Source organism: Alosa pseudoharengus, unplaced genomic scaffold (genome assembly GCF_046254945.1).
Source record: "Alosa pseudoharengus isolate Yale_2024_CS ecotype anadromous, Long Island Sound unplaced genomic scaffold, YU_APseudo_1.1 YU_APseudo_1.1_scf_6, whole genome shotgun sequence".
Lineage (NCBI taxonomy): Eukaryota > Metazoa > Chordata > Actinopteri > Clupeiformes > Clupeidae > Alosa > Alosa pseudoharengus.
This window is the reverse complement of record NW_027468848.1, coordinates 252501-265000: the sequence shown is the minus strand read 5'-3', so window position 1 is coordinate 265000 and position 12500 is coordinate 252501. Positions and strand designations below refer to the sequence as shown.

Genomic DNA, 12500 nt, shown 5'->3' with positions numbered 1-12500 from the left:
CTGCTCTTATTCAATTGATGCAAGTTATGGTGTAACACTAGCTCACTAGCCGTTTTTTTTGTTTTTTTTTGGTCTCGTCTCGACTTTGTCTTGGTCTTGACTCAGTCTGTCTTGGCCTTGGTCTCGTCTTGGTCTTGATACCCTCTGGTCTTGGTAGTGTCTTGGTCTCGGTTTAGGCGATCTTGACTACAAGTCTATCAGAAGTTCATATGAAAAGTATTCATGTTCAGTGCAAGATAAGATAGCTCATATGAAGTATTCATGTTCAGTGCAAGATAAGATAGCTCATATGAAGTATTCATGTTCAGTGCAAAGATAGCTTGTATGAAGAGTATTCATGTTCAGGGCAAGATAAGATAGCTTGTATGAAGAGTATTCATGTTCAGTGCAAGATAAGATAGCTCATATGAAAAGTATTCATGTTCAGGGCAAGATAAGATAGCTTGTATGAAGAGTATTCATGTTCAGGGCAAGATAAGATAGCTTGTATGAAGAGTATTCATGTTCAGGGCAAGATAAGATAGCTTGTATGAAGAGTATTCATGTTCAGGGCAAGATAAGATAGCTCATATGAAAAGGTGGGCCACAGTTATGCTGTATGTAAAAAGAAAGATAGATTTGCTTTGGTGTGTGTGTGTGTGTTTATGTGTGTGTGTGTGTATGTGTATGTGTATGTGTATGTGTGTGTGTACGTGTGTGTGTGTACGTGTGTGTGTATGTGTGTGTGTGTGTGTGTAGTTTGCAGCCCTTGCAGCAAAAGCAGGTCAAAGCCAAGGGGAGCAGGAAACCCCCACTCAGCCACTTCCTGTTAGATGCACACACACTCGCTGACTGTGTAACTCTCACCTCAGCACTGCTGCATCTGTGTATGTGTGTGTGTGTGTGTGTGTGTGGTGGACAGTTATGACAACTGTGAGAGGGCAGTCCACTTACACAAGTGTACCCTCACTGTCAGTGAACTAGCATGTTGCTAACTCCCCACAGTAGGCTGCTTATGTTAGTGAACTAGCATGTTGCTAACTCCCCACAGTAGGCTGCTTATGTCAGTGAACTAGCATGTTGCTAACTAGGGATGTGACGCTCGAAGCTGACGTTTCGAAACAGTGTCGAGCTTCCGAAACGCAAGTGTTTCGAACAGTGTTTCGAAGTGTGGTTCAAAACGCCCATGTCACGTGACCATGGCTTAGTGAGGCTTCGTGGTGTTTCAATTTGGTTTGGACAGGTGCACAGCCTTACCGCGCGAGCCAATTACCCGAGTAAACACCTGTTTGATCTAAATTACAAAGTCCCAGAATGCTTAAAAGTCATTCAAACACATCCTATCTTTGTGGGTTTTTTGTGAGGAGAGAGACTTTGAGAGATATAACGACATAGAGACATATAGAGATATAGCGATTTATAGTGCATTCTTGTGATTGATAGGTTAGTGATATAGATTAGTTGACAGGCTAGAGACAGACAGTGAGCGATAGTTTAGATAGATATAGTCTAGTGACGTTAATATTTAGATAGTAGCAGAAGTAAAAAAATATATGACTGATGCCTTTATTTCAAGAACAGCTGACCCTTTGAAATACTGGCAGGAGAGGAGAGTGGTTTATCCAAACCTAACTGTGATGGCCAAAAAATATTTGTGCATGCCAGCAACAAGTGTGCCTTGTGAAAGAATTTTTTCCAAGGCTGGGGAGGTTTATTCAAAAACAAGAAACAGATTAAATGCCAAGACGGCAGAACAACTGTTATTCCTAAATAAAAATGTATGTTGACATACAAAAAATGTGTTGTTTATTTTTCCCATGTTGTACCTGTTTAGTCTAACTGCTTCACATGTATCCTTTATTTCCCTACAACATGTTCCCAAAAAAAACCCTGGGCCATAAGCATAGCCTACATTTTAAAACCATTGTAGCATTTTCCTCTCCAGCATATTCCAAAGGATAATGTACTATGAAACTGAAATAACAAAACATCTAACTGGCAGATATAAAAATATTCTAGTTATTGAAGGCATATAGTCTGAAATTTCTAAGCACCAGCAGGGAATCGAACACCGGACCTCCGGCCGAATGCTCCGGCCGAATGCAAGTGTGTTAACCACTCAACCACGTGGCTGTGGACGAAATCTTGCGTTCCATGTTGGCTATTTATATTCTTCGTCTGAAGCAGTTGTGCTTCACGGTCAAAATGTGATGGTGACATCTAGTGGCTAGTTTTGCTAACATGGAGTTACGGGTGTCGGATTGTTTCGAAACCTCGACACATTCCGGCGCAATTGCTTCGAACGTTTCGTTGTTTCACAAAGCCTCGTTCTGCCCATCCCTATTGCTAACTCCCCACCGTAGGCCGCTTATGTCAGTGAACTAGCATGTTGCTAATCCCCACAGTAGGCTGCTTGAAACACCGACTATCAACACACAGTACCAGTTGACCAACCACAGTCTTTGCGGTCTGCTTTGACGCAAGGTTAAACCTTTTTGGAGGTGTACGTCGAGCTACGGCGGAGGGCTCGGAGGGGGGTGGAGTGACACAGAGGGGTCTGCGGGGGTACGCTGTGGAATCGACGCAGAAGCATAAATCAGCCTTAAAGCCGTATTTGAATTAGAGAGAGACAGTGGTATCTTATAGTATTGTATTTGTATTTGAATGAGAGAGAGAGAGAGTGGTATCTTATAGTATTGTACAGTACTTGTATTTGAATGAGAGAGAGAGACAGTGGTATCTTATAGTATTGTACAGTACTTGTATTTGAATGAGAGAAAGAGAGACAGTGGTATCTTATAGTATTGTATTTGTATTTGAATGAGAGAGAGAGAGAGTGGTATCTTATAGTATTGTACAGTACTTGTATTTGAATGAGAGAGAGAGACAGTGGTATCTTATAGTATTGTACAGTACTTGTATTTGAATGAGAGAAAGAGAGAGTGGTATCTTTGCAATTATCAGTTGTGATCCTTATTTATTACCCCCAACTTTATTTCGCCCCTTAACAGCTTAATTTCAAAAAGAATAGAAGAAAAGTTTTTGCCTGAAATTGCACTGTGCCTATTTACAAGGGCATTGTGGACCTCTATAGAAAGCTGAGAACCTCTAGTTTTCGTAGGAAACAGTCAAAATAAATGTGTGATGTACTCACAAAGAGTTACAGAGGCTAGAATATAGTTTTTTCTTTCTGCCGGATTACAAGCATCTCTGAACTGACCACATTTCAGCCCTCTAGGTCTCTTGATATCCCTTAGAAACACAACTGAGCCCTAGCACCAGGTCTTGTGAAGTTGTGTGCAAAAGTTGATCAATATAGAATGAAAATATGAGTGCTTTAGACCATTATTTGCCAAGGTATGCCCATGCGTTTTGTAAAATGCCTATGGATACTCCCCATAGGACTTTTTGTTATCCAAAATGCATACTGACAATCAAATGCTTACTGCACATCAACCCCTTTGTGTAGAAGCATAATCCTGGTCTCAAATGAAAGGTAACACTTTGAGGTTTCATGTTTGTATTTGGATTATACTTCAGGGGTTCTGATATGGAATGACTACACTAAATATGGAATGATTACAAAAATGTCTCTATTTTTGCATTTACTTTGTTGGTTGAATGAGTGTGTATAAGATAGACTATACATCTGTACAACTAATATTGGATAACACAACATGCAGATTCAATTTCTATGGATTCTTGTGAATATTTCAGTACCCAATATGTTGCATCTACTTATTGTGCTGCAGCTACACTGCAGCCAGAAGTCAGGGTAGCACCAAAAGCCGAAGGGGGGGAGGGGGGCATTTTGGATCAAATTTAATTGAGACATAATAAGATTAATCTGAGAATGTAAAGCACTATACAGATTGTACATGCAAAAAGTTGTCATTTTTGGATTCCCAAGAGTCAAAGCTTTGAAATGGTGTATAACATTACTATGCTACATAGCAATATGGTGCATACAATTGATTTAGAATGTTGGGGGGAGGGGGGTAACCGTCCCGCCGACAGCTCACTCCCCCGTAGGATCACTTCCCCATAGGCTACAGCATAGACTATTTTATCCACAATCCCCCCCCATAGGCTACAGCCTAGACTATTTTATCCACAATCCTCCCCCACAGTGGGAATAGCAGCTATTCAATAGCCTGAAGGCTTGTAAGATACAGGTGTAGTACAAGATACAGGTGTAGTACATACAAGATACAGGTGTAGTACATATAAGATACAGGTGTAGTACATACGATACAGGTGTAGTACAAGATTCAGGTGTAGTACATATAAGATACAGGTGTAGTACATACAAATCATTTATCAAGAGTTCTAAGAGTTAGCCTAGAAATCTAGACGCACCCTAGCTTTGCTGCCAGGGCTAGTCTAACAACTCTCCGTTGGCTTGTGAGCTCGAAAAATTAAACTTCTGTCAGGCCAATCAAATCGTGTATAGAGTCGTTAGGCGGGCTTAACATAATGATTGATGGCAGAGTTGCAACGGTTTGGCTTGAATTCCCTGCTACTTGAAAACAAAGAAGATGGATGTTGCTGTTGGCGAACAGTGTGACACGAGTTAAGCTTTTTTAAGTTGGCAAAAGTTTGAACTAGCCAACTAGCTCCGCTGGTGGGAAAACGCATGGGACTCAAAGCGCTGTCCTATTGCGTGCAGAGGGAATTTAAAAGACAACCGATTATCCCGCCACTCTGACTGAGCACTGCGAACGGTGAGTGCCCAGACCCTACATATTAATGTGGGTTTGGCTCGTCGGGCTATCTAAGAGCACTTCCTGTTCGTTTCTCTGCGTTGTGTTGGCTACACTCTCAAATGCATAACATGAACAGAACAAAGAGGAAAAACTGTCTCATCCACTGTGATGGCAAAATTCTAACTTGATTAATGTTTGTATTGCGATAACAGGCCTAAACATAAATGATCACATTCATCTAATCTTTACGATCCGCTAGCTGCCCGCCCCATAAGCAGGCCGTCAAAAAAACACATCTCTGTAGGCAGCCTAGGCTCTGAGATCTGCACACAAAAACAATTGCTAACAATAAGTGTTGCCAACCACTCAAAGGCAAAATAAAGTGTTCCAACCAAAAACCGGCGTGATGCGCGTTCAGTAGAGTTTCAATTGCACGGGAGGGAGGGCAAGGGAGTAACGAGCTAGGTCTCTGTTTTGTTTGAACGTCAACAGAAGTGACGTTACCCCACCATCGCTGATACAACCTTTAACAGTGAAGTGATAGGTAACGTTAGAAGAACTTTTACTGTGATGATGTGATAACGTCAGGGCTGTACAGTGCGACATATATGTCGCACATGCTACAAAAAAATTAGTTTGTGCGATGGATGATTTACCAACGTAGCACTGGTGCTACAGTATACAGTTTTGCTTATGGCTTATGGCATGCGTGTGAGACTGACAGGGAGGCTACAGCAATTGCCTTCTACTGTGATCAGTGCAACTGGCTACACCAGATGTGATAGCGGCACGTAGGCTATTGTACGTTAAAAAAAAATAGAACCGTCTTCTGTTTTTGCGCGTCGCGAACGGAGCTCTTCGTTACGCGCCCGGTGTAGGCTCCCGGTGAAACGTTTGTTTGTTTGTTTGAAGTGCGTATGTATAGACTACTTCTGTGAGAGCGGAATCGATGTACCGTAAAACTTCAAATAATCGCCGAGTCCCTAAGAGACGCCTGTCTCTTTTAAACGCCTGGCGTGGCTACAGGTTTGGGTTAAAGGCCGGTCTCCAGTAGAGGCCTGGTCTGTTTTTTAGTTTCGGGTTGTATTTAATCTTCTAAAACCCGTCAGATCGTCTGTTTAAAGATTCGCAATGACACGAAACCGTTACAGAAAGGAGGTTACAGCAGTGTGAATTAGATGTTGCACGTCGTTGCAAGCCGTCGCAAAGCATTCACATTGTCTGGTCACAGTTGCAAGGTTTTAGAATGTTGCATCAAGTTGCTGCTCATCTCGTCGCGAATCTTGGGTGTGATTTGGGCTTAAGTATGGCGCAGACTGCGCACGTTATGATTATGGCATTAAAAGACTGCGGTGAAAAGCTAGAGTTCCAAATTGTATAGCTTTTTTTTCAATATGAACTATGCCTATATGTCCGACTTTGTCATCGTTCAATTCATCCCTTGTGTTTAAAATTTGCGGATAGGCCGATGGTAAGGGTGTTTTCATGTTGGGTTGGGTTGTTTCATGCTGGCAACAAAACCAGAACGGTTCGCGAACGTTATTCTTTATTCTAAATGCCATGGCGATACAGAGAAAGAAGTCAGAAAAGGAATTTACCTTAGACTAGGCTATATCAGAGCCAGTCTACGGACTTTCTCTGGCTATATACTGAAATAGGTTAATGATGTAAAGTCAAGTGCGCTTCTATGGGACTGGTGTGTGCACGCACAGTTTTTTATTGATGAGTGGCAAGTGCTGCGCATAGTTGCAGTGGAATGTGGCTGCCCAGGGCATTATAAAACTTCTCACTCTTAGACCTACTCATACACAGCGGTGAAATGGCGTATTTAGCTGTCTAAATTCGAATCATATGCTGGGGGAGAAATCGTCGGACATCCATGATTATTTTGTTATTCAGAACCCCTGGTCAAAAATATGTTCCCGCGCACCTGGAAGTAGGCTATGATTTCAATGTAGACTGTTGTCAAATTTGGCAAATACAAAACGGGAGAAACAATATGGTTCATGCCCCGCTCATGCTGCTTCATTCGTGCCGAAAAGGAGGGAGAATTAAACATTAAGCACGTTCCACTTTTGCATACAGTAAATAATTCCTGAACGGTTTTGGTCAGGGCTGATAATGCAACTGTATTTGACAAAGGACCGATATAGGCTATTTGCTAGTGACAAAATATGAGCTTTCAGTGTGATGCAATCTCTTTGTAAATTACGTAATTAAAACGTGTTTCATCTGTTCTGGCTATCCCTGCTATTTGGATCTTACTGTATCTCACTCAATGAACAACATCTCAACACTAAATGAATGATCCGTAATTGTCATCAGATAGCAGTCATATAGGTAGACATTCAGTGTGTTTGAAATAATTAATTTGATAATATTTTCCATCTTTGCAGAGGAAAAGTTTTGTGTAAAGGGAATTAAAGGCCTGTCTCATATAGACGCCTGTCTCTAATACTAGCCGGTGCAGTTTGGCGATTTGGGAAAATAAAAGCCCGGGCTATTATTTGGAGTTTTACGGTAGGCTACTTTGATTTCAACTTAGTTGCAGTCTACGCGGTTAAAAACTATGTCTACTTGTTTGTAGGCATAGTATCCAAACAATCCAACACCAAATCAAACAACACCTTGCAAATTATCCTCGCGAATCAAACAAGTGATAGCTATGTTTAGCCTAAAGCGAAAGTATCTTCCGACCGGGCCGGGCTGATGTGATTAGATTAGGCAAGCAGAGTTAGAAGTTTGTGGCAATCGCCTTGTTGCTTTGCATTTTTAGTTCAGTTTAAAACGAAGAACTTATCCAAACAACACCATTCAGATCTAAAACTTAGAAGAAAAAAGTCCACTGGGACGTTCGCTTCTATCTGTCAAATATGAGCCCACTTCATGCGCAACAGTCTCGCTTAGTAGTGCTTAATAACCTATACAAGATCGGTTCCGAAAAAACCTTCACGACACTTTACCTACGACTGCGTTAGCCACAGACCTTTAGCTATCTTTAGTAGGCTACCTATTGTAGCCTATGTGTATGGAACAGTCTAGGGATGGATTTGACATGTCAGTTAGCCTACTCATTTGCCCCACTGGTTAGATGTAATTACGGTATTTCACTCGTGCAATGACAATAAGGTTGAATGTAGGGTTACACTAATCTAAAAACTGAACTAAACGTGAATTAAATCTTAGTGGAATAAAATATTCAGCATATCTTCTACTTATTCAAAAATAAATCAACTGACTTCCAATGCATGAATAAGAAAAAATAACAAAAAATCAATGGCATGACCTGTCTTCCTGATACCCATTGAAAAGTCTAATTGCATGGAACTGTCATGGATTGTTTTTTTGTTTTTACAAAAACACAACAATCAAATAATATATAATGCTGATAGCTTTTGTTCATCTCAAACACAATGTAGCCAGGTGAGATGTTTACAACTACATGACCTTTTATCAATCCAGTTGCAGTAGGCCTAGATCCCAACCACAATTGATGAACTGTGATGAACTGATTGTTTTTAGAGATTTTAGAGGTTTTATATCGATGCTACAGAATTTGTGGCTGGTGCTACAAAACTTTTAATCTCTGTAGCACCAGTGCTACTTGCAAAAAAAGTTAGCGTACAGCCCTGGATAACGTAACTTCTATGCTATGCTATGCTATACACTGCTACTATGGTAACACAACTTCCACGACTCTGTGAGCTTGAGGGCTAAGCTACACCAGACACGTAACTGAAGCATTCTGTTCGCGTTGCATCTGCTACAACAATTAGCGTCCATTATAATCAATGGAAGTAGCTACACCAGACGTGATAGTGGTGCGTACGTTAAAAAAAAATAGACCATTCTTCTAAAATGGATTTTACGCGTTGCAAACGGAACGGTTCAGTTACGCGCCTGCTGTAGCTTCCCTGTTGGAATAAACAAATAGGGATATTAATATTCGAATATTAACCAATTATTCAACTATCTGTGCACACAGTGCCTAGCACTAGCCCTTGGCAAGGCCACACCATCGCTGGAGATGTAAAGGACGCAAGAAAATGGCACCAGGAGACCAAAAAATAATTATTTGATCACAACATGTATGTAATGCTATTAAAGCAGGGATACTGCACAATCTGCTAGTGTGAGTTTCCCTCTACTTTAGTCATGTAGCGTAGCCATATGACGACTTTCCCTCTACTTTACTCATGTAGCGTAGCGTAGCCATATGAAGACTTTCCCTCTACTTTACTCATGTAGCGTAGCCATATGACGACTTTCCCTCTACTTTACTCATGTAGCGTAGCACAGCTGTAGCCATATGACGACTTTCCCTCTACTTTGCTCATGTAGCGTAGCGTAGCCATATGAAGACTTTCCCTCTACTTTGCTCATGTAGCGTAGCGTAGCCATATGAAGACTTTCCCTCTACTTTACTCATGTAGCGTAGCGTAGCCATATGACGACTTTCCCTCTACTTTACTCATGTAGCGTAGCCATATGACGACTTTCCCTCTACTTTACTCATGTAGCGTAGCACAGCTGTAGCCATATGACGACTTTCCCTCTACTTTACTCATGTGGCGTAGCGTAGCCATATGAAGACTTTCCCTCTACTTTACTCATGTAGCGTAGCGTAGCCATATGAAGACTTTCCCTCTACTTTACTCATGTAGCGTAGCGTATCCATATGACGACTTTCCCTCTACTTTACTCATGTGGTGTAGCGTAGCCATATGAAGACTTTCCCTCTACTTTACGCATGTAGCGTAGCCATATGACGACTTTCCCTCTACTTAACTCATGTAGCGTAGCCATATGACGACTTTCCCTCTACTTTACTCATGTAGCGTAGCCATATGACGACTTTCCCTCTACTTTACTCATGTAGTGTAGCATAGCCATATGACGACTTTCCCTCTACTTTACTCATGTAGCGTAGCCATATGACGACTTTCCCTCTACTTTACTCATGTAGCGCAGCGTAGCCATATGACGACTTTCCCTTCGACTTTACTCATGTAGTGTAGCGTAGCCATATGAAGACTTTCCCTCTACTTTACTCATGTAGCGTAGCCATATGACGACTTTCCCTCTACTTTACTCATGTAGCGTAGCCATATGACGACTTTCCCTCTACTTTACTCATGTAGCGTAGCGTAGCCATATGACGACTTTCCCTCTACTTTACTCATGTAGCGTAGCACAGCTGTAGCCATATGACGACTTTCCCTCTACTTTACTCATGTAGCGTAGCCATATGACGACTTTCCCTCTACTTTACTCATGTAGAGTAGCGTAGCCATATGAAGACTTTCCCTCTACTTTACTCATGTAGCGTAGCCATATGACGACTTTCCCTCTACTTTACTCATGTAGTGTAGCGTATCCATATGAAAGCTTTCCCTCTACTTTACTCATGTAGCGTAGCCATATGACGACTTTCCCTCTACTTTACTCATGTAGCGTAGCCATATGAAGACTTTCCCTCTACTTTACTCATGTAGTGTAGCGTAGCCATATGAAGACTTTCCCTCTACTTTACTCATGTAGCGTAGCGTATCCATATGAAGGAAATGGTAAAGGTTGTCCATGATGGACTGTGACCAAAGGGCGCAAACATGGCGTTGTGACAGTTACAGAGACAAATCAACTGATAACCTCTGAACTACAGACTGCCTCTAAGATAACCTCTAAACTACAAACTGCCTCTAAGATAACCTCTGTCACTCTTTCCAACACACACAAACAGGCACAGTTACTTTACTTTACATGTAGCGTAGCGTCGCCATATGAAGACTTTCCCTCTACTTTACTCATGTAGCGTAGCCATATGACGACTTTCCCTCTACTTTACTCATGTAGTGTAGCGTAGCCATATGACGACTTTCCCTCTACTTTACTCATGTAGCGTAGCGTAGCCATATGACGACTTTCCCTTTAGTTTACTCATGTAGTGTAGCGTAGCCATATGAAGACTTTCCCTCTACTTTACTCATGTAGCGTAGCCATAAGACGACTTTCCCTCTACTTTACTCATGTAGTGTAGCCATATGACGACTTTCCCTCTACTTTACTCATGTAGTGTAGCCATATGACGACTTTCCCTCTACTTTACTCATGTAGCGTAGCCATATGACGACTTTCCCTCTACTTTACTCATGTAGTGTAGCGTAGCCATATGACGACTTTCCCTCTACTTTACTCATGTGGCGTAGCGTAGCCATATGACGACTTTCCCTCTACTTTACTCATGTGGCGTAGCATAGCCATATGAAGACTTTCCCTCTACTTTACTCATGTAGCGTAGCGTATCCATATGACGACTTTCCCTCTACTTTACTCATGTAGCGTAGCCATATGACGACTTTCCCTCTACTTTACTCATGTAGTGTAGCATAGCCATATGACGACTTTCCCTCTACTTTACTCATGTAGTGTAGCCATATGACGACTTTCCCTCTACTTTACTCATGTAGCGTAGCGTATCCATATGACGACTTTCCCTCTACTTTACTCATGTAGCGTAGCGTATCCATATGAAGGAAATGGTAAAGGTTGTCCATGATGGACTGTGACCAAAGGGCGCAAACATGGCGTTGTGACAGTTACAGAGACGAATCAACAGATAACCTCTGAACTACAGACTGCCTCTAAGATACCCTCTAAGATAACCTCTAAACTACAGACTGCCTCTAAGATAACCTCTCTCACTCTTTCCAACCCACACAAACAGGCACAGTGCAATACATACATAGACAGACACACACACATACACACAGACATACATACCTGAATGCCTGCAGGGATGTCGTAAACGATGCGTATGGTCTTGACCTCGGTGTAGCCTGGAAGTGAGTGAGGGATGACGTGGTACTCCATCTTCCCAGGGGGCTGAGTGCCGGTCTTCTCCCCGTAGATGGCCTTGCACGTGGGGCACTGGAGACTGCCGTCCTGGGGCCGGAGAGAGACAGAGACCAGAGTAAATGACCAAACCAAAAGTCAGGTTACTTTATGTGTTGTGTCATGGGATTGGTTCACAACTATCGAGCTACCCAGAATTCTAAAATATTATTTTCTTTTTTTTTAATTACAGGACAGTGGAGACATTGCCAGGAAACAAGTGAGAGAGAGAGGGAGAGAAAGAGGCAGAGAGAGAGGCAGAGAGAGAAAGTGAGAGGCAGAGAGAGAGAGGGAGAGAGAGAAAGTGAGAGAGAGAGAGGCAGAGAGAGAGAGGGAGAGAGAGAAAGTGAGAGAGAGAGAGAGAGGCAGAGAGAGAGAGGGAGAGAGAGAAAGTGAGAGAGAGAGTGACGGGGTAGGATCTGGAAACAACCCAGGTTGTTGACACTTTACTGACCCTTCAGGGTCAGTCCCATGTTGCTGAAGTCCAATGTTAGCCCAAAACATGGGAGCCGAAGAAAGATATTCCCCAATTCTGCATTCGATTCATATGAAATGATCTACTGTTATAGTTTTATATGTTTTGAAACAATCAGGATAATATTTATGGAATAGCTCTAATTGAAACAGATAAAATGTATTTAACAGAAAACTGAAGTGGGGAGCATGGGGCTCTGGGAACATTATATTAGCTAACTAGTTATATAACAGGTCCTGCTTTTCATCACTATATTAGCTAACTAGTTAAATATGTATAACATAGCTCATGGTTTTCATCGTATGATATTTGCACTTCTTAAAGCATCATAAACAAATTGTCCTTTACAAGCATCGTTTGGCAAGCTAGCTCCTCCTCCATGAGTGTTATTCATAGGTTAGCCACTGTTGCGCTAGCCCTTATTAGCCGCTAGCCCTTATTAGCAAGCG

General features: G+C 41.9%; 1 protein-coding gene across 1 annotated transcript in view; it reads right to left on the bottom strand.

Annotated features, from left to right (window-relative positions):
* The window catches only part of dtx1 (deltex 1, E3 ubiquitin ligase), a 59406-nt gene that overhangs the window by 4878 nt on the left and 42028 nt on the right, over positions 1-12500 (bottom strand). Inside the window, exon 8 of the mRNA XM_076271229.1 lies at positions 11466-11627. Coding sequence (XP_076127344.1) covers positions 11466-11627 — 162 coding nt within the window. The remainder of the gene's footprint in view (positions 1-11465; positions 11628-12500) is intronic.